The following is a 23,396-nucleotide window of genomic DNA, read 5'->3' on the forward strand; positions in this document are numbered from 1 at the left end:
TGCTAAGATATTGATGTGTGTTTTCATTTGAGTTGCTTTTCAGTTTTGACTTCCTCCTTGAAAACAACAACACAATCTCAATGTCAGGGTCATATGAACCAGAGAAGTTTCTACTCATAAACTTTGAGAAGAAGAGAAGGTTAAACGCAATAACAATTTATTTTAAAGTGCCCTAGCTTGCAGTAAGGCAGTTAGCAAACAATTGTAAAGAGCATCAAGCTTCTGCAAGTAGAGAAACTTTAAGCAGAGGTTATTTTCAATGTAAACTTTTCAGGATAGACAATTGTTTTGTCACTGCTGTGCGTCCCCACTCCCTGCAACTGCGAAATGAAAATGTAAGTAGTATCAGTGTAAGAAACCAGTATTTCTATCCTTTCCCTCCTTCTGTATTTTCTATTTCTCTTTGTGTTTCAGGGAGCTTCAACCTTGTATCTTTCTTCTGCATTCCTACATCTTGATTTTTTTTCCCCTCAGCCATCCCGACCCTGAAAGCATTGTGCGTCTGTTCTCGTAAGAGCTGGGTGTGATTTTCAAGATTCATTACCCCAATGTGTTAAACTGTTTGTTTATTTTTTATGATCTGTATTACAGGAAGTTTGCAGAATTAAGAAATGACTCTCACATGAAAACATTCTAGTGAACCTTTCACATTTTGGCCGGCAGTGGCTTTCGTGACAACTTAACCTTTAGCTGTATTTTAACTAGAGATATAGATAATAGTAGAGCAGTAAGGCTCAACATAGTATGTGATAAGTATCTAGTAAGCACACCACTGCTGAAATGTGTTAATAGGGATAACACAAGCTTTTACATTTCAATTTTGTGATTTATTGTGTGTTTTGGATACTTTCCATACCATAATCTGCAAATTTAGATCTAGCTGCTACATCATGTTGACAACGACAGACTAGAGTTGGAAGAACAGGTGAGAAGCAATGCAGTTACTTGCAACTGAGTTTCCCTTTTAATAGAGAGGGCATAATATGCTTACTTGTCAAGAGTAATACAATGGCTGTCAATAAAGTTATTGCATTGGTCAAACCCAGGTGCAGGAAACTGTAGGCCCTTCTACACAGTCATATAACCCAGAATGTCAAGGCAGAAAATCCCACAATATCTGCTTTGAACTCGGTTATCTGAGTCCACACTGCCATACATTCCAGGTCAAAGCAGAAAATGTGGGGTTTTATTCAGCTGTGTGCAAGGGGCCTATGAAAGAGAGTCTTGAGGGTATTGCTGTATCCCATAGGCCACACATTGCCCACTTATGATACAATACGTATAATTAATAAACATATGTGGAAGGATTTGTGAAACTTTATTTAAAACGTAACAGATATAATTGCCACCACAAGCAAAGTCCTTAAAAATACTCTCCAGGATGATTCAAGAAACTAGACTAAACGACCATAAATCATGTTGTAAACTTTAGAGAGCTAACATAGGATCATAAATTTAGTAAAACACATGCCTATATATACAGAGAGAGAAGTCCACACACTACAGGAAGAACACAACACTGTTGAAAGGTTCTACTTATTGGAGACAGATCTCATCTACAACTGGACCCAAAAAAGGTTTTTTGGAAGTCAATGTCATACCCAGAAAGAAAACCACCTGGGTAGCAGGAATATGTCAATTCCTCTTAAGTTTGGACTTTGCAATTTACCTGGTTGAAAAATAACAACACATCTCAACATTTAAAAAGTGTGCATGTTTGCTAAGGTTATCTGTGAATTTAGCCAACCCAATTTAATAAAGATTACCAAAATAAGGCTGTAAAACACTTCCCACATTCAAAGCAGTTCTATGGAAATGTTATGAACAATGATGATTTATCAGGAGCATCTGCCTATCAATTACAGTTGCAAATTCGAGGCTGCCTGAATCTGAAATAGATTAGTTGGCTTGTCAAGGAAGTTTATTAAGTTTCAAGTTGTGTGCAGGAATCCACATGTGTGTAAACATTAGAAACTGGATTAGATGGCAGTGTAGATGGGGCCAATGTTGCAATCTCCCACCCAGCATTAGATTTGTAATCTCAGGAAGAAGGATAAAAAGACATCTGGCCCCTTCTACACTGCCATATAATCCAGATTCTCAAACAGATAATCCACATTATCTGAACTGGATTATAAAAGTCTACACTGCTATATAATCCAGTTCAAAGCAGATAATCTGGATTTGATATGGTAGTGTGCTTCCGACTCTTTGTGACCTCATAGGCCAGTCCACACCAGAGCTCCCTGTCGGCCGTTTAGTTATTATACATTTAGTTATTATACATTTAGTTATTACAATACAGTATATGTATGTGTCTGTATCTCTTATAAGAGGTTGATTTAACTTCAGAATTACTGTGTTTTGAAATGATGCATGTCTAAAACGTAATTTATTAAAAATTATTAGAAAGCTCTGACCTGGTGTGGTTAAAAGAGTGCTGAGGGATCCTGTCTTATACATAATAGAAACTTCTAGGAAGGCTTTGCTGTTGGACTGCATAAAACTAAATATAACCCTAGAGCTGTCTCTCAGCTACATCTGAAACATTTAAAATGATGTCATATTATCTGTGGGTGAAGGCAGAAAAACAACATTTTGACCTTACACCCGCTTCACCTCCAGTCTCGTTTTTTTGCCTGCCGAGGGAAACCAACTGCCTCTGTTAATAAAATGTAGACTTGCTTATCTCCCATTCATTCTTTTTGGGACTTTGCAGCAGAAGGAAACCCCCAGGAGCATTAACAAGATCCTCTGCAGTTGACTGCAATACTTTAAAAAAATTAACTGGAGTATGGGGGCTGCGCTGTTGAGGAACAAAGAGTGGAAAGTTTCTCTCTTATTCTGCAAAACCATTAGAAGAGTTTAATATTTAACAGCGACTGCAATGGACATGAAGCCGAGGAGGGGAGCAAAGGGGTCATTGTTCTGGTAAAACTTGGAGGTCACCTTGGTAACTAAGTAGACTGATGTTGTTTGCATGCCTGTGCGAATACCCCACCTAAGTAGGAGAAATGAGAGATCAAACCTTGAACTTGAAGGTGGTGCATTTCAAAATTCTTGCCTTGCCTTTAGTTTAAGAATAGCTTAACACCTACACGCATTCAAGACCTTCCCTTTGTGTCTCATTGTGAAACTTTGGACATGAGTCTTGACCTGGTTCTCTCATCCTACACTTACACACTTGGCAAATCCCCAGACAGCCAGGATACTTGATTTCACGGAAATCAATGGGGCTGAAGTTAGTTGGAACCAGGAAATTCCGCTCCTCTTAATGAGTCTACTCCAAGTAGAGCTAAGGTTGGATTTGCTCCTCATGCTTGTATTAATTGGAAGCAACATAAAGGAAGCCAAGAATAGATTGATTAGATAGTAAGAACTGTATTTTCAGTCTATTCATGACTTTTCCCTGAAAGTGGAAAAATCATGAATATTTTTTTAAAAAGAAAACAGTTCTCTAGATCCTCAAATGCAATTTGATGGTCTCTTTTGCCAGTAGTGACCAAAAAGTCCCAATGGAGGATTTATAGCAAATCTGTCCAAGCATTTCATGTTGGTGACACACATTTTTGACGTGCATCAATTCAACACAGTACCTGAGGTTAAACCAACTCCTTATTACAGATACAGACACATACACAAATTGTAATAATGTAATGCATGGGGACACAACATATCGCATGACAACCTTTCATTTATAAATTTTAAAAATATATGATGTATTGCTTATTTCACATAGACTCAGAGGGTTCTTGTTGCATTCGCGTGACACACCAATGTGCCGCAACACACACTGTGGAAAGTTCTGATCTAGATAATCCTAGAGAAAACACATTACCGTAAGCACATCCGGAAAAGTTAAATCCATAAATGTAGAGCACTAACTGTAATAACATTTAAAACATATTTTTAAATCATTCCAAATTACTAGGTAGAATAACAATCTAGAAGTTTGAGCTTTATTACATCTTTCTTTGGAACTCAACTGATGGATGTATTTATTTAGATTTTTGTGCAAGATAAACGATGACAGAAAATCCAAGGAATAAAAATTTATAATCACGGAACTTTAAAGGAGCCAAGGAATCAAACATAGCCAAGTAAGGAGCCAGTAGTGACAAGAGCAGACGACAAAATAATCCTCTCTGAGTAATTATGAACATGGTGTTAATATATCTTTTCGCTTGCCACATCAGAGGTTTTGCAACATTCCAGAAAACCTCATCACATTTTGCTTCCCAGCCTAAAACATCATGATTATAAATTCTAGTCTGACATCTGGGCCAAGGTAGGTCTAAACATATGGTGTGGGAGAGAAAGGTGAAAACAGATTAAACCAAATATGTCAGTGTTACAAGCAAATCAGTCTTCTCCCTTTCACTCTGCTACTATCTAGGTCTAAAGACAAACCCAAACCAACAGTTGTGTGAATAATGTTACTCACTCCAACCTTGTTATATACACACTCCTAATTTCCCAAGGTCTGTGGCTTGCTCAATCAAAGTGATACAAAGGCCTCCAACTTACTTTAGGTGGTCATGTCAAAAGCACCTTCAGATTTTGACACTTATGAAGACTTTCTGAAGACTAACTCTTGAATGTTTGCAAATTACAGACAAGTTCCAATAATCTGATGAAAGATCTGTGCTTTTGTCATATCATTATCATCATCATCGTGTTTATTTATATCCTGCTTTTTCTCTACATAAAGGAGTTTTTTTTGCCTATGAGGTTTGCTTGGGACTATTTGCATGCACATGCGCAATCCCAAGGTTTGTGCATGGAAAAAGGAGACCCCTCCTTGTTTTACTTTTGAGCACATCCAAAAGCTCTTTTAGTTTTATCACAAGCGATATATAGTGTGTTATTTGTATGTATTTGCAAGCTACAATAATTTGGGTTCCACTTTTCAACCAATTTCACTTTCTGACAGCCCTGAAGTACCTACCTAGCAAGTTAAATAACAAGGGGCTTTTTCTGTATTGCTGAAAACAAGTGGAGCTGCAATCCTGTATATAATTACCTGAAACTATGTCCCAAAGAAGACAGTTGTGATTATTTCTGATCAAACATTAATAAGATTATGTTATAAATAACCCATCACAGCGAAGTGTAAAACAAAAGTGCAAGTATCATACAAGCACCTGGAGTATTAAGTTTGTGCATATGGTTGGCACATTATTTATTGGACTGTGTGTTTTTAGAAGTAGTAGGTGTATCTAACTACATTTGTACAGATCACCTTATGAAACTGACTAGTAATATATTTAGAATAGAAACACAATGCTTAATTAATACATGACACTCACTACCACAAGATGAGAATTAAAACAAAGAGAATTAAACAAATTCTTGAACAGCAGTATTCACCAAATTGTTAAATGGAACAACTAGGCTGAGAAGCAGCATCCATCTTAAGAGCTTAGAAATATTACATTTTTAAAACTATTTTTCCTCAATCCCTCCAACTGGCAAGGAAGCCAAGAGATTCTGGGAGTTACAGTGGAAAGTAGTAACTTTTCCAGACTCTGTTCTAAACACCTGTTGCTTGGAGCCAAACAGTAGGGAAGGGCTGGTGTTTGCAGGTCCTGCTTGTAGTTTCCCAGCAAACATAGAACCTGAAGAGTGACTTTTTGGATTACAACTGTCAGATTCTTCCAGCAGCCTGGCTGGGAGATTCTGGCAGCTGTAATCCAAAAGAGTGACATTTCCAAACTCTGCAGAAGCAACTGGTTTGCTGTTGTAGGAAACAGGATTCTAAACTAGGGGCCCATTCACATTATATGATTCTAGTGCTACGATTCCACTTTAACTGCTGTGACTGCACTCTATGGAATCCTGAAATCTGAAATTTGGTGAAGCAATCTAACTGAGAACTCTAAGTATTGCTCCCTAAACTGCAAGCCCCAGGATTCCCAGGATGTTGCCATAGCAAATAAAGTAGACTTAAAGGGTTGTACTTGTGTAGTGTTAATAGGACTCTAGCTTGGATTGTGATCTGATCTGATCTCTGCAACATTTTTAATACTGCGTCTTATTTAATAAGTATTTCATAATTTTTGTAAATCTAAAATTTTATTTTAATATGATGTGCTTGATCTGTCTTCTCCGTACCCTACCCGTAAATCTTGGCTAAACATCCTAAACAAAAGCAACCATTTTCTTTTTCTGTTATTTATTTATTTACTTTATTTACTTTATTTTTACCCCATCTATCTCAACCAAGAAGGGGACTCAGAGCAGCTTTCAAATTGGCAATAATTCAATACCACATTAACATAAGACAAATAAAATGCTACATACATTGTGTGTTAAATCACGAAAATCATAAAACATTATCTTAAAATCATAAATCATCATTATATCCACATATTTAGCTCTAAAAGATTAGAAAGTTATTTTCAGAGAGAAAACAAATCTAACCCACTTATGCACGTGTTTCCTCATCAGCAAGAAAGACAGATAAACCATAAAGTAAATATGGCTAGCCAAACATAACCCATCTACATCATCGAGTCCCTTCGGGGAGATGTGGCGGGGTATAAGAATAAAGTTGTTATTATTATTATTATTATTATTATTATTATTATTATTATTATTATTATTATTCTGGTACAGAATTACCCTTCTGGAAGTGCATCTACATTGCAAAATTAATGAAGTTTGGCGCCACTTTAACTGTCAGGGCTCAGTGCTATGGAATCATGAGAGCTGCAGTTTTACAAAGACTTTAGCCAGTGGTTCTCAACCTGTGGATCCCCAGGTATTTTGGCCTACAACTCCCAGCAATCACAACCAGTTCACCAGCTGTTAGGATTTTTGGGAGTTGAAGGCCAAAACATCTGGGGACCCACAGGTTGAGAACCACTGACTTTAGCCTTCTTTGCCAAAGAGTGCTGGTGCTTCATCAAATTACATATCCCAAGATTCCATTGCAATTAAAGTGGCGTCAAACTGCATTAATTCTAGAGTGTAGATATACCCTGGGACTGTGTACAGCATAGAAAACATGAACAACTGTATTTTTATTTTTAAAAATAAAACATCAAGTTAAGAACAAGATAGATTCTGTAGGTTTGTTCTTAAGTTTAATTTGTATGTAAATCAGAATAGGTACATTTTTGAAGCATAACCTCAACCATACATATAGCCCCTGTGATGTTTGTTTTCAGAAGATTTCACCTCACTTTTTGTCCCTGTGATAATTGGATTTTGAAAAAAAAATGGCTTGCTGTGGAAACAAGGATTGGTGATAAAGCTTCTGTTGAGACACCTTTTCCCCAGGATAAGCCTTCCAAGAGTGAATTTCCCTTTCTTGGAGTAGATTTCTCTCACTTCCTGTTGTTTCACATCCATGTGTAACTATGAGTCATTTGTAAGTCAGATGTTTGTAACTCGGGACTTACTACATAAAGACATCAGGAAGTATTAGAAGAAAAATAAAGCTATAATATTTTCCCCTGATAGCTTTGCTCTTCACAGCCATGAAAGCAATGCAAGTCAAACTGGTGATCTGCAAATTAATGACTGTCCTTTGACTGGTTTTCAACAAATTTCCAGGGAACAAAGAAAACAGTTATAGTCAATGGGCAGAAACATGGCTTGCTTCCTGGCATACTGCGAAGAAAAGAATACGGGTCCCACCATCAGCTTTAAAAACACTGCATTAAAGCAGATGCAACAGAAATCTCTATGGGACAACACTTGAATTGCAAATAGAGGTTCCCAGGATCAATGCTTGGCAGCTCCATTTGAAACCATCAAGTAGCAAATGATGTCGAAAACCTCTGATAAAGACTGTGGGGAGCCACTTGTAGTCAAATCTTTGAAACATCATTCTTGTGCTGCTACAATGCCCAGAATCCCACAGCCAAATCTATGGTCGTGCTGGCTGGGGGATTCTGAGACATGTAATCCTCAAAAGCCATTTTCCAAGCTCTGGTTTGAATAAACTCTACTGGATCAGATGCAACACTGATCTGTCCTATTAAATAATAGCTTTTCATGCAAGCTGAAATACCTTCCTTCATGGGCTTTACAACGTGAGTTCTTTGAATACACAGACCTACCCTTAATTTTTTAACTTCAAGTAATGAAGGGTCTAGGCAAGCCCCAGTTGAAGGTGTGTCTATCCTAATAATATAACCATATTTCACTGCATGCTTAGAGAACGAAGCTTTGCAAGTTCTGGAAATTGACATCTTCTTGGAATTGCTGCCATTGTATATGTTTTGGGGTTGCAAGGAAGAATCCTGCTGCCCTTGAAAACCACTGAATTTGCAGTGTTATATTTCTGCTACAAAATATGCTCCTAAATGTGGAGGGATGACTGCAATGCAAAACAAAAAAATAGATCTAGAGCTGTGAAGAGCTTTATGCTAAAGGAATTGGGTAACTACTTTATTATGAATATTTGCCAATGGACAAGATTTCCTTTATCAATGCAGAGTCTTGATTTGACAAGAAACAGCAAGGAGGATGCTGCAAGATTTCTGTTGATCACATGCGAGAATGTTTATATCTCTTAAAATAAGGCATGAACACATAAAAACACTGAGTCAAAGGTTATTCCATTACAGGATGCAATACTAGCCCTGCATCCTGAACAGACTTTAATATCCACCTAACTTACAGGGAAGAAGTTAGCAGGTAACAAACACTCTTTGCCAGAATGGAGATTAAAAGTGGTAGAGGAAAACTTTGTCAAGGTAATCCCATTACAGTAGAGTCTCACTTATCCAACATAAATGGGCCGGCAGAATGTTGGATAAGCGAATATGTTGGATAATAAGGAGAGATTAAGAAAAAGCCTATTAAACATCAAATTAGGTTATGATTTTACAAATTAAGCACCAAAACATCATGTTATACAACAAATTTGACAGAAAATGTAGTTCAATACGCAGTAATGTTATGTTGTAATTACTGTATTTATGAATTTAGCACCAAAATATCACAATATATTGAAAATATTGACTACAAAAATGCATTGGATAATCCAGGACATTGGATAAGTGAATGTTGGATAAGTGAGACTCTACTGTATTTCTGATTCCTGTTCAGTTTATGTCATTTGATATCCTTTCCAGCTAGCTCCAGAAACCCTTGTAACCATTTAAAAGATATATAAAAACTGCTCTATCTCCACTGTAAAACAATAAACAGTTAAAACACCAGCCATAAAAGCACTAAATAATCCATAACAAAAACATGAAGCAGATGTCAAAGCAACAGTTAAAAGTGACCCTAATTTAAAATGAATTTGCAGATCTTCTGAAGGACAGGTGCAAGTTGGCCAGAAAAGACTTTTCTGTGTGGATATAGAGATGGGATGCCATCAAGAAGTCTCTAACTCGACGTGGGTTCTCAATACTCTTCAGAATATGGTGGTTCCTTGTAGGATCACCACTTACCTCCTTAAGGCACAATAATGATGAAGCTGATAGAGGGAGGCACTCGTTTAAATACACTCTTAATTCAAAATAGGCAACCGTGGCTCTAAGACGCAATATCAACAATCCTACCCCATTGACTATGCTGGCCAAAGCTAATGGGAGTTGTAGACCCCACTTACCAAAAGAGAGAGTCACAGATGGTCACCCCTGCTATGGGCATAGACTTTGACAGGCAAAAGTGAAAATGTCATCCTCTATATGCTTTATAATAAAATTCTTGGTCTTAGCAACTACTGACTATGCTAACTAAAGCAACTAAGACTTGCATTCTACCCACATCTGGATAGTCAAAGGATTTCCACCCCTGATGTAGGGCTTTAACACTGCACTTTGAATTGAGCCCAAATATGAATTCATTATCAATGCAGAACTTAACTGAAGCCAAAATCATGCAGCCATCAAGATCTTACCAGATTAGAACTCCCACCATTCTTTATCATTGACTGCACTGGCTATGGCTGCTGGAACTTGCAATCCACTTGGATTGCCATATGATTTCTACCTTTGCTTTAAGGCCTGGGAGGACATGGTGCCTACAGAGGACACCACCTTAGCATCGCATTTAAAGCCATTCTAAGATACAGTTGGCAAATCATGCTCTTCCTCCTCAAACTGGGTCTCTCCATAACCAATGGTACTCTGTATCTTTAAAAAGTTTCAAGGTTATAGGTTCCTCCTCAGGTTCTTTCCTCTTCAGAAATAAAAGTCCTAGGTAAAGTAACAGAAGCTAAGGGGAAAAGCAAATTTATATCTGGCCCTATAGCTTTTGTGCCAGTACACAACACACCATTATAGCACTACAATTCCATATTAACTGCCATGCCAACATCCTGAGATTTACAGTTCAGGCAGGAGCATTTTATCTTATCAGCCAGAGACCTCTTCTAATGCCTTCCCAAACTAAAAACTCCAAGATACCATAGGATATAGTCATAGCTATTGAAGTGGAATCATAGTGCTATAACTGTATCATGTGAAAGGGTGCTTTGAGGGGCCACCAGACACAATTTAGCAATGCCCCTGACGTCAGTACTTCTCAACCTATGTCCCTACAGATGTTCTCAATGTCATCTTCCAGAATCCCTGACATGTTTTCCCCACAAAAGGTGTCGAAGTCATTCTCCAACAAAGAGCTACTGCCCCAGTCATCTGCAGCCTGGCATTTTCCTGATGCACTGTTATGATTGGACATAATGGGAACTGTAATGCAATAAATGGCATAAGGTTGGAAATGATCGGTTTTGGGGTTTTTTTGTGTTGGGAGCAACTTGAGAAACTACAAGTCGCTTCTGGTGTGAGAGAATAGGCTGTCTGCAAGAACATTGCCCAGGGGACGCCCAGATGTTTTGATGTTTTACCATCCTTGTGGGAGGGTTCTCTCATGTCCACGCATGGGGAGCTGGAGCTGACAGAGGGAGCTCATCTGCGCTCTTCCCCAGATTCGAACTGGAAACCTTCATGTCAGCAACCCAAACTTCAAATTAGCAGTCCTGCTGGAACAAGGGGTTAACCCATTGTGGCACTGGGGGCTCTGGAGAAGACTGGTATAAGAAACACTCAGACCAGTTGGCCCAGTGGTTTCTCTTGTAAGGAAGCCTCCACCCACCAGAATTGACCCTCTGACCCACAGGTCAGCATCCAGTATTTCCCAGCCTTTACTTTCTTAATCTCAAGGACAAGCTCTCTGTAATGTTCCTTTAAGACAATTCTGTTGATAAAAAAAATGCAGAGAATCCGCATGATCTGCATAGCGTGCCCTTTGTGCGGTTATTAACAAGCTCAAATGAACATTATTTTGAAAAGCACATTTTTGCTACCCTGTTTCCTTGTACGGGTGAGATCCAGGGCCCTCCTACTCCACAGAACTGTAACACTATGAAGTTAAATTGCCAGGGCTGCATCCTATGGAATCCTGGGGCTTGCAGTTTGTCAAGGCTCTGGAGTTTTTTTGGCTGAGGATTTTCAGTGCTTCTTCCTAATCCGCAAGTCCTAGGAATCCATAGGTTGGTAATTGGATAGTTAAAGTGGAATTGTAACACTAATAGTATGAAAGTCCCCACCCCCAATTACTATGAGTGGCAAGGATTACACAATGTAACACAATTTTTGTTCCTGGGTTATAAATGTCATTTTCTAATTGATTCTATCATAAAAAAAACATGGAAAAGGTTTATTAAACTGCAAAAACGTTGTTGCAGTCTGCACATTGAAAGGTTTAAAAATGGCATATTCTCATTAAGGAAAATTACAAACAAAACGAAATGCCTAGACCGAAGAAAATAATAGTACTACCCTCAGTCACAAAAATGAGGTTTTTGGAGTATAACAACTACTTTCAAAGTAAGTACCGCACAATTAAACAGGAAATAATACTTTCAAACCAGGAACAAAACATTTTTCAAATTTTGCTAGTGTTATCATTATCAAGTTTTCTTGATTCACAATCATGCTTTAAGTGCATCTGGGCTTGATCCTGTGGGCCCCTTTATATGGTTGTCAAAAGCAGCTTACATTCAGACTCTCTTGACACAGATTAGTTATGTGTCAAAAGATCAAAAGCCTATCCTTTTTCTTTGAAAGGATAAAGAGAGTAAAATCTCAATGGACCACCAGGGTGGACAGTTAAACATCCACCATACTCACTGTTATTACCATCATTAATATTTTCATTATTATTTTTATTATGTGTTGTTCATTAAGTTTATCTGGGGGAGGGCAAAATGAAGCCATTGCCCCTCTAAATAAGAATTCTCCCTTTCTGTTTTTTTTCCCTTTGGTCTGCAAATTTCTGGCATTGCAAAGAGTGAGACAATGAAACGCATTCACACCTAGAACTCTTGTATTTGCTGTGTGGGCATCCCTGTAGTAACTTTGCCTGACCCATTGCTTTGCATATCTAAACTCCATTTCTGAAGACTCAACAGAAGTTTTAAGTTACTGCAATTGTAGAAACTTGGGGACCACAGGAGAATTTCCTTTGCAGGGGTCAGAAGTTTATATTTGGCAGGCAGTGCTCTCATTTCGCATACATCCAAACCTCTTTGTTTTTTTGTGTGCCTTCGACTGGTTTCTGATTTATGGCCATCCTAAGGCAAACCTATTATGGGATTTTCTTGGCAAGATGTGTTCAGAGAGGGTTTCCCACTGTAGCTGAGGCCCCGTCTACACTGCCATGTACAATCCAGATTATCTGCTTTGAACTGGATTATATGGCAGTGTAAAAGGGGCCTGAGAGAGGGTGGCTTGCTCTTGGTGCCAGGACTGCAAAAGATTTGAAGAATCCTAGTCTCCAGCATCAAAGTCCAATGCTCAAACACTTTGCAGTTGTTGTTATTGAGTGCCTTCAAGTCATTTCTGGTTGAACACCGAAGACTCAGGGTGAATCTACACTGTAGGATTAATGCAATTTGACACCACTTGAACTGCCGTGACTCTAAGCTATGGAATCCTGAGAGTTGTAGTTTGCACTATTTGGCAAAGAAAACAAAAGACTTTGAAAAACTATAACTTGCCACAATTCTATTACATTGAGCTACAGCAAATAAAGCAGTGTCAAACTGCATTTATTCTACAGCAATGGTTCTCAGCCTGGGGTCCCCAGATGTTGTTGGTCTACAACTCCCAGAAATCCTAGCCAGTTTACCACACCCTAGGTTGCGAACCACTGTTCTACAGCAGGCATGGGCAAACTTTGGGCCTCCAGGTATTTTGGACTTCAACTCCCACAATTCCTAAGTCTACCAGCTGGGTCAGGAACCTCCGATGGCCTAGGGGATAAAAGCCTTGTGACTTGAAGGTTGGGTTGCTGACCTGAAAGCTGCCAGGTTCAAATCCCACCCGGGGAGAGCGTGGATGAGCTCCCTCTATCAGCTCCAGCTCCATGCGGGGACATGAGAGAAGTCTCTCACAAGGATGGTAAAACATCAAAACATCTGGGCAACGTCCTTGCAGATGGCCAATTCTCTCACTCCAGAAGCAACTCCAGTTGCTCCTGACATGGAAAAAAAACCAGCTGGGTTGTTGTATGTTTTCCGGGCTGTAAGGCCATGCTCTAGAACAGGGGTCCCCAAACTTTTTAAGCAGGGGGCCAGTTCATGATCCTTCGGACCATTGGAGAGCCGGACTATAGTTGGCCACCGAGCAATAAATAATAATAATAATAATAACAACAATAATAATAAATAAGAGGGTTGGAAGAGACCCTTTGGGCCATTGAGTCCAATCCCCCTTTGCCTTTGTGCACCGAAAGCACAAGCAAAGCACCCCTGACAGATGGCCACCCAGAATCAATGTTAATAATAATAATAAGGGTTGTAACAGAAGAAGAGACCCCTTGGGTCATTTAGTCCAACCCCCTTCTGCCCTTGTGCGGTGGGGCCAGATAAATGGCTTCAATGGGCCGCATCCGGCCCCGGGGTCTTAGTTTGGGGACCTGTACTCTAGAAGTATTCTCTCCTGATGTTTCACCCACATCTATGGCAGGCATCCTCAGAGGGAACTCTCTGAGTTGTCGTTCAAAACACCTGGAGGCCCGAAGTTTGCTCATGCCTGTTCTACAGTGTAAGGCTCCTCCACACAGCTGTATAAACACACAGCTGTATAAAATCAACATTGAACTTAGGGCCCTTCCACACAGCCATATAACCCAGAATATCAAGGTAGAAAATCCCACAATATTTGCTTTGAATACGGTTATATGAATCCACACTGCCATATAACCCAGTTTAAAGCAGATAATGTGGGATTTTATTCAGTTGAGTGGAAGGGGCCCTAGTTCAAAGCAGATACTGTGGATTATCTGCCTTGATATTCAGGGTTATATGACTGTGTGGAAGGGCTCTAAATGCACAGTACTGCTCCTTCTACACTGCCATATAATCCAGATTTTCAAAGCAAATAATCCACATTATCTGCTTTGAACTTGATTATATGAGTCTACATTGCCATATAATCCAATTCAATGCAGATAATCTGGATTTCACATGGCAGTGTAGAAGGGCAATATAACCTAGAATATGAAGGCAGGTAATCCACAATATCTGCTTTGAACTGGATTATCTGAGTCTGCATTGCCATATAATCCAGATCAATGTGGATTTTATGCAGATACAGTAGAGTCTCACTTATCCAACATTTGCTTATCCAACGTTCTGGATTATCCAACGCATTTTTGTAGTCGATGTTTTCAATACATCGTGATATTTTGGTGCTAAATTCGTAAATACAGTAATTACTGTATAGCATTACTCCATATTGAACTACTTTTTCTGTCAAATTTGTTGTATAACGTGATGTTTTGGTGCCTAATTTGTAAAATCATAACCTAATTAGATGTTTAATAGGCTTTTCCTTAATCCCTCCTTATTATCCAACATATTTGCTTATCCAACATTCTGCCAGCCAGTTTATGTTGGTTAAGTGAAACTCTACTGTATGTAGAAGGGGCTTAAGAAGACAGAATCCTCAAATCCCATCATCTTGGGTCCATCACTCTACAGTTTGACACCATTTTGACTGCCATGTCTTAATACTATGGAATCCTGGGAGCTGCAGTTGTATAAGATCTTTAGGGCTGGTCCCTCCCCAAACTATACATCCCAGGATTTCACAGCATTGAGCTAATGCAGTTAAAGGTATGCCACGAGGCTCCTTCCACACAGCTGAATAAAATCCCATATTTTCTGCTTTGAACTGGAATATATGGCAGTGTGGATTCAGATAGCCCTGGGTCCTTCCACACAGCCATATAACCCAGAAAATCAAGGCAGAAAATCCCACAATATCCATAGCACTGAAAGTGATGTCACGCTGTATGCCTTCTATAATATAGATGCAGCCCTTTTCCTCCTCAAAAGAAGGAGCACCCAATCCTCCAGCTCAAGACAAACACTATGCCGAGCCAACCAAACCTATGAGCGCGAAACTTATCTCTCGAGTAAACGACCCAGAGCAGCTACTATCGCCCCAGGTCCCTAAACCGAAGCGAAACTCGATAAGGCTCATTCCCTATGGACTGCGCAATCCAGATTGCAAAGGCGGGGCTGGCAAGCGATTGATCGGGGAGCCCGGGCTTTCTTTCTAGGAAGGAGGGACGTTATCTCCAAGCAAAGGCATTCATTAACCAAGGCAGAGCCCAGCGGGGTTTGTTTACTTCTGAACTGCAATCTCGGCCAAGCCAATCCAAGGTGTCCCATTTCCTGGGGAAAGCGATCAAGCCATCTGACCCCCATTTCTCAAGATTTCAAAAGCCTCCAGCGGTTAGGAACCACTTGCACAACAACTTCGCTTTCTCTCTCCCAACCCCAGGACTGTTTTGACATGCAGATTGGGAACAAATGCAGTTTGACGCCACTTTAACTGCCAGGGCTCAATGAAAGCCCTGGGAAGATGGGGATTTTTGCTCTGCTCTGTTTAGGGCTCTATGGTCCATCTAGAACTCATAATAATCCATGTAGACTCATATAATGCATTTCAGTGCAATTCAACTGCATTATATAATTCTACACCGACCATATAATGCCCCTTCCACACAGCTGAATAAAATCCCAGATCTGCTTTGAATTGGGATATATGGCAGTGTGGACTCTGATATCCCAGTTCAAAGCAGATATTGTGGATTATTCTGCCTTGATGAACTGGATTATATACCCTGTTTCCCCTAAAATAAGACATCCCCAGAAAATAAGCCCTAGTAGAAGTTTTGCTGAATTGCTAAATATAAGGCCTCCCCCGAAAGTAAGACATAGCAAAGGTTTTGTTTGGAAGCATGCCCAACAAACACAGAGCATGCAGGATCGGTAAATGTACATACCATAGATTGTTGTACATGGAAATAATGGTAGTAACAAGAAATTCTTGATAGGATTCACAGTTTGTCTGATTATGCTGGTTTGTGATGACAACGACTGTACAGTATATAATAAATTTTCATTTTTTTTGTTCAACAATAAATGTAAATTCTTCTTAATGGAAAAATAAGACATCCCCTGAAAATAAGACCAAGAGCATCTTTGGGAGCAAAAATTAATATAAGACACTGTCTTATTTTCGGGAAAACATGGTAGTTGTGTAGAAGGGCCCTCAGTCTGCATTGTGGATGGAGCCAAAGAGTGCTGGTGCCTCATCAAACTGCAGATCCAAGGATTCCATAGCCATGGAGCCACAGCAGTTAAAGCAGTATTAAACTGCATTAATTGCACAATGTAGATGCACTCCCCATTCAATGAAGATGCCTCCCAAATTCCCTGCAGTGTTTTCTTTCTGTAATACAGTATCTTCTGATCCCTTTGTAAAATATTAGGCCCCTTCCACACAGCTGAATAAAATCCCACATTTTCAGCTTTGAACTGGGATATATGGCAGTGTGGACTCAAGATAACCCAGTTCAAAGCAGATATTCTGGGATTTTCTGCCTTGATCTACTGGGTTATATGGCTGTGTGGAAGGACCCTCAGAAGTTTATTAAAGGCAGAGAAAGCAAAAGACCTTGGGATAGATTTTAACTGGTTTTTTTAAAAAAATACCAATATATTTAATTCTGCTTTAATGTTGTTTTATATTTGTAGATCGTATTGTATTGAAATACAGTAGAGTCTCACATCCAACATAAACGGGCCTGGCAGAACGTTGGACAAGTGAATATGTTGAATAATAAGGAAGGATTAAGGAAAAGCCTATTAAACATCCAATTAGGTTATGATATTACATATTAAGCAACAAAACATCATGTTATACAACAAATTTGACAGAAAAAGTACAGTAGAGTCTCACTTATCCAAGCTAAACGGGTGACAGAAGCTTGGATAAGCGAATATCTTGGATAATAAGGAGGGATTAAAGAAAAACCTATTAAACATCAAATTAGGTTATGATTTTACAAATTAAGCACCAAAACTTCATGTTATACAACAAATTGGACAGAAAAGGTAGTTCAATACGCAGTATTGTTATATTGTAATTACTGTATTTACAAATTTAGCACCAAAATATCACGATATATTGAAAACATTGACTACAAAAATGGCTTGGATTATCCAGAGGCTTGGATAAGCGAGGCTTGGATAAGTGAGACTCTACTGTAGTTCAATACGCAGTAATGCTATATAGTAATTACTTCATTTACGAATTTAGCACCAAAATATCACGATGTATTGAAAACATTGACTACAAAAATGCGTTGGATAATCCAGAACGTTGGATAAGTGAGACTCTACTGTATATTGAATGAGGCCCCTTCTACACTGCCAGATAAAATCCAGATGATCTGCTTTGAACCGGATCATCTGGCAATGTAGACTCATATAATCCAGCTCAGAGCAGATCATATGGATGATCTGCTTTGATAATGTGGATTATATGTCAGAGTCCAGACAGGCACTATATTCCAGGATCTGACCCCAGGTTTTCTGCTTTAAACCGGACTATAGGAGTCCGCACTGCCAGATAATCTGGGATAAATAGAAAACCTGGGATACAGGGCCCTGAGTCTCCTTGTGGAGAGAAAAAGTGGGGTATAAATAAGCATAATAATAATAATGTCATTTAAAAGTGGTGTCAAAGGATGGACCTACACTGTTAAGTGAATGCAGCTTAGATCTGCATTATATGGTCAGGGCAGACCTATATAATGCAGTGTATGGGTTTATAGTAGGCATGGGCAAACTTGGGCCTTCCAGGTGTTTTGGACTCCAACTCCCACCATTCCTAACAGCCTCAGGCCCCTTCCTTTTCTCCCTCAGCCGCTTAAGCGGCTGAGGGAGAAAAGGAAAGGGCCTGAGGCTGTTTAGGAATGGTGGGAGTTGGAGTCCAAAACACCTGGAAGGCCCAAGTTTGCCCATGCCTGGTCTATACTGACCATATAATGCAATGTAGATCCAGCCAAATTGTCCCTGCCCTCCTTTCCACCGAAAGGTAACTCTCAAACCCTATATTTAGTTTGTCTCTCTGTTTGTAAAAGCCCAAACAAAGCCCCTCGGACTTACCTTCGGTGCCCCAAACTCCGGGCAGAACCGATCCCAGGAGGAACCCCAAGCCAAGCCATCCGGGGCTGAGAAAGGGCCCCATTGTTTTGTCATGGCCAAGCCCGGCTCATCCTGCCGTCCAAACTTGGCTGGAGAGTTTACTTCTTCTTTCCGATCCTTTCCTCCGAATCCAGCCCGGTTTGTCTGCTTCTCGTCCCAACTTTCCTTCCCGATCCGAACTTCTTCTCAACCCCCGACCTTTTTCCCACCCCACTTCCGCGAAGGGGAAAAAAAAGAGAGAGCAAGAGAAGCCACCACCTCCTTTCTCCTCCAACCTTGAGCGTCGGGAACGCGCCCGGCGCGCCCCCGAGGAGGAATCTGGCTCTCACTGCAAAGCCATTCATTCCACTTTGGGACACGCTTTGGAATAGGCAGCGTTTAGCAATGCTTTCACTGATTCAGGCTGGATCCACGCTGCCATATAAGTGCAGTTTCAAATTGCATTATAGGGTCAGTGTGGACTCAGGGCCCTTCCACACAGCCATATAACCCAGAATACCAAGGCAGAAAAACCCACAATATCTGCTTTGAATTGGGGGCAATTCCACACAGCTCTATATCCCAGAAACTCAAGGCAGACAATCCCACAATATCTGCTTTGAACTGGGTTATTTGAGTCCACACTGCCATATATTCCAGTTCAAAGCAGATAATGTGGGGTTTTCCTCAGCTGTGTGGAAGGGGCCTTAGTCCACACTGCCATGTATTCTTATTCCTGCAGAACCTATTTTGGATTACTGTGAGTTTTCCGGGCTGTTCGGCCATGTTCCAGAAGCATTCTCTCCTGACATTTTGCCGTTGCTGTGGCAAAGTATGGTGGTATCGGAAATAAAAGTATTGAGGAATTGGTGGTAGTTAAGGTAAAGGGTAAAGGTTTTACCTTTCATTAAGTCCATTATAAATGGGTTGGAAAGGCCTTGAGTCTACACTGCCATATAATCCAGTTAAAATCAGATAATCTGTATTTTATAGGCAGTGTGGAAGAGGCCTAAGTGAGGCCTAACTCTGCCTGTCCCCTGGGCTGAGTGGGTTGCTAGGAGACCAAGTGGGCGGAGCTTAGCCTTCTAACTGGCAGCAATGGGATAAAAACATTTCTTCCTCTCGCTCTAATTAGGACTTTATTTTTCTTTTTGTTGTATAAACGTAGAGGCATGGATGAGGCGTTGTGAGGCCAAGTTTAGAGTTTCTGGGATGTGTAATTTTGTTGTTTTGTCCTAGGCCGAAATTTCATTACCCTTTTATATATATAGATTTACAGTATTTATATTCTGCCCTTCTCACCCCGAAGGGGACTCAGGGCGGATCACATTACACATATAAGGCAAACATTCAGTGCCTTTAACATAGAACAAAGACAAGACAAACATAGGCTCCGAGCTGGCCTCGAACTCATTACCTCTTGGTCAGAGTAATTTGTTACAGCTGGCTGCAGCTGGCTAGCTGCTCACCAGCCTGCGCCACAGCCCGGTCTATGCAAGTGGGGTTTATATATCTGTAGAAAGTCCAGTTTGGGAGAAAGCACTTTTTGTCTGTGTGAGGCAAGTATTAATGTTGCAAATGCCAGCTTACCTCACAACCTCTGAGGATGCCTGCCATAGATGTGGGCGAAACGTCAGGAGAAAATACTTCTGGAACATGGCCATACAGCCTGGAAAACATACAACAGCCCTGTGATCCCGGCCATGAAAGCCTTCGACAACACAATGGCCAGCTTGATTAACATTTAATGGCCTTGCAGATTCACAGCCTGGCTGCTTCCTGCCTGAGGGAATCTTTTGTTGGGAGGTGTTACCTAGCCCTGATTGTTTCTTGTCTGGAATTCTCTTATTTTCTGAATGTTGTTCTTTATTGACTGTCCTGATTTTTTAAAATACTGGTAGCCAGAATTTGTTCCTTTTCATGGTTGCCTCCTTTCTGTTGAAATTGTCCACATGAACAAAATCTGGCTACCAGTATTAAAAAAAATTCTAAAATTAGGACAGTAAATAAAGAACAACACTCAGAAAACAGGGGAATTCCAGACAAGAAACAATCAGGACCAGCTAATCACCTCCCTACAAAGGATTCCGTCAGGCAAGAAGCAGCCAGGTTTTGAATCTGCAGGGCCACTGAATGTTAATCAAGCTGGTCAATTGCAACATTCACACTTACCTCAAACAGACAAGAGTTCTTTCTCCCACCCTGGACCTTCCATAGATATATAAACTCAATTTGGCAAGTTTCCAACAGACCTCACAACCTTTGGGATGCCTGCCATTGATGTGGGCAAAACAACAGGAGAGAATGCTTCTGGAACATGGCCATACCAGCCCAGAAAACCCACAGCAACCCAGTGATTCCGGCCATGAAAGCCTTCAGCAACACAGAGAACATATCTTGTTCATAACTTGGGTATTGCCTGTGTCTGGGATCTAGGCTCTACAGGATTTTAATTATGACATCTAGGAGTCAAGTACTCTATACTGGTGGTTATCCATAATATTCCATCCAAACATTACAACAAATTCTATTATATGCTATCTTTTTTTTTAACCTACATAACCTATCTTGTTCACAACCTGGGGACTGCCTGTAATATAGTTTAATTGCATTGAACTGTATTATATGAGTGTATACTAACCATATCATACAGTTTCAGACTGCATTATATGTTAGTGTAGATGTGGTCAGTATCGACCCATATAATGCAGTTCAATGCAGTTAAACTGCATTATGTGGGTCTACAGTGACTTTATAATGCAGTTTGAACTGCATTATTTGGCAGTATAGCTCCAGCCTTGGAGCGCATCTACACTGTTGAATTAATGCAGTTTGGCATAACTTTGAATCCCACAGCTCCATTTTATGAAAGTCTGGGATTTGCAGTTTGGGAAGGCATAGCTCTAGATGGTGCAACGTGTTAAAGTGTTGAGCTGATGAACTTGCAGACCGAAAGGTCACAGGTTCGAATCCGGGGAGCGCGGAGTGAATGCCCGCTGTTAGCCCCAGCTTCTGCTAACCTAGCTGTTCGAAAACATGTAAATGTGAGTAGATCAATAGGTACCACTCCAGCGGGAAGGTAACAGCACTCCATGCAGTCATGTCAGCCACATGACTTTGAAGGTGTCTATGGACAATGCCAGCTCTTTGGCTTAGAAATGGAGATGAGCACCAACCCCCAGAGTTGGACACGACTGGACTTAATGTCAGGGGAAACCTTTACCTTTACCTAAGAAACAGCACTCTTTGGTACAGAAGGCTAGAGACCTTGTAAAACTAAAATTCCCAAGATTCCATAACATTGAGTCATAACAGTTGAAGTGATGTGAAGCTGCAATAATTCAACAGCTTAGATGCACCCTCAATATTATGGAATCATGGTATTTGTAGTTTGTAAAACCAGCACTCTTTGGTAGAGAAGGCTAAAGATTACATGATTCCATAGCATTAGAGCCATGCCAGCTAAAGTGGTACCAAACTGCATTAATTCAGCAGTGTAGATACACTGCTGGGGCAATACTATTCCAAGAAATAGGTTAATCTAATTTGGACATATCGTGAAATAATATGACACAGTGGAAAAGATACTTAGGCTGCGTAAAGTGGAATAGAGCAGTCTAGTAACATGATTTTTGTTCCTGCATTATAAATATAATTTCCTAATTGATTCTATCATAGAAACATGGAAAAGTCATACAGCATATTTTGCTATAGTTTTTCATTGAATATCTCATAGAGTCTCAACCAATTTAACATAGTTTGTGGCAGCCACAAAACAACAAGTTTCTGGAATGTAACAACTACTTTCAAAGTATCGCTCAATTAAAGAGGAAATAACACTTTCAAACCAGGAACAGAAAGTTTTTCAAATTTTTTTACATAGCATAATAAGAAATGAGGAAAACCACAATACAAATGGATTAAATCAATCACGGAAACCACTGAGCAGGGCTATCAGTCGCTGAACTCATTGACATCTTGCATCCATAAGGTCAGTATAAGTTGAATCTGACTTGACAATGACTTCAGCTTCAGTTGATTCACTGCTTAAACAAATGTTTCATCTTGGTTACTTCAATCAAGTGGATATACTTGAACATTGCCAAAACATGGGCGTAAGTGGTTTTCCGAGGAACTGAAAGAAGTGGGGAAACATTACTGTTTAGTCAACAAATGTTACCATAGTACTTGTTCGGAACAGGGGTGGAAACATACCAGGTTTCAAGCAGCCGAAACACAAAACATGCAGTTAGCTTTCTTTTTTCTTTATTAGTTTTTTTACTCATAATATAAAATACAGTAATACAGAAAATCCAGTTCTTCACAATATATATAACTACTACAACACAACTATATATAGGACAGTTGCCCTAACATAAATCATTCCTGCACTAATAAACACATCTTGAACACACAACTACTATGACAATTCTATGAAACCCACACTCATTGTCCATTGGTTTTTAATTGTTTTCCTACTCCTTTAAATAACAGTATATGATCACACTTCTACTTTTAATAACACTCCTCTAATTCATATATCCAATAGCTAAAGTTTGCCCCCATCTTTGCTGTAGAAAAATAATAAATGTGAGTCTCAATCTTTCCTAAACTTGGTCACAGATTTTTCCTTATTCAGCATCGTCAGTTTCTCCATCTCAACTAGGGCCCCATCTAAAATGCCATATAATAAAGTTTGAAACTTTATATGGTCAGTGTGTAGACCAGGCATGGGCAAACTTGGGCCCTCCAGGTGTTTTGGACTTCAACTCCCACAATTCCTAACAGCCGGCCCTGCCTAGTTTCCAACAGACCACACAACCTCAGAGGATGCCTGCCATAGATGTGGGGGAAACATCAGGAGAGAATGCTTCTGGAACATGGCCATACAGCCCGAAAAACTCACAGTAACCCAGTGATTCCGGCCTTGAAATCCGACAAC

General features: G+C 39.9%; 1 protein-coding gene across 1 annotated transcript in view; it reads right to left on the minus strand.

The window, feature by feature from the left end:
- The window catches only part of erbb2 (erb-b2 receptor tyrosine kinase 2), a 70,205-nt gene extending 51,442 nt beyond the window's left edge, over positions 1–18,763 (minus strand). The window contains exon 1 of the mRNA XM_062984058.1: positions 18,437–18,763. Within this exon, the coding sequence (XP_062840128.1) occupies positions 18,437–18,518 (82 nt within the window). The 5' untranslated portion in view covers positions 18,519–18,763. The remainder of the gene's footprint in view (positions 1–18,436) is intronic.
- Between the last annotated feature and the right edge of the window lie 4,633 nt (positions 18,764–23,396).

Source organism: Anolis carolinensis, chromosome 6 (assembly GCF_035594765.1).
Source record: "Anolis carolinensis isolate JA03-04 chromosome 6, rAnoCar3.1.pri, whole genome shotgun sequence".
Taxonomy (NCBI): domain Eukaryota; kingdom Metazoa; phylum Chordata; class Lepidosauria; order Squamata; family Dactyloidae; genus Anolis; species Anolis carolinensis.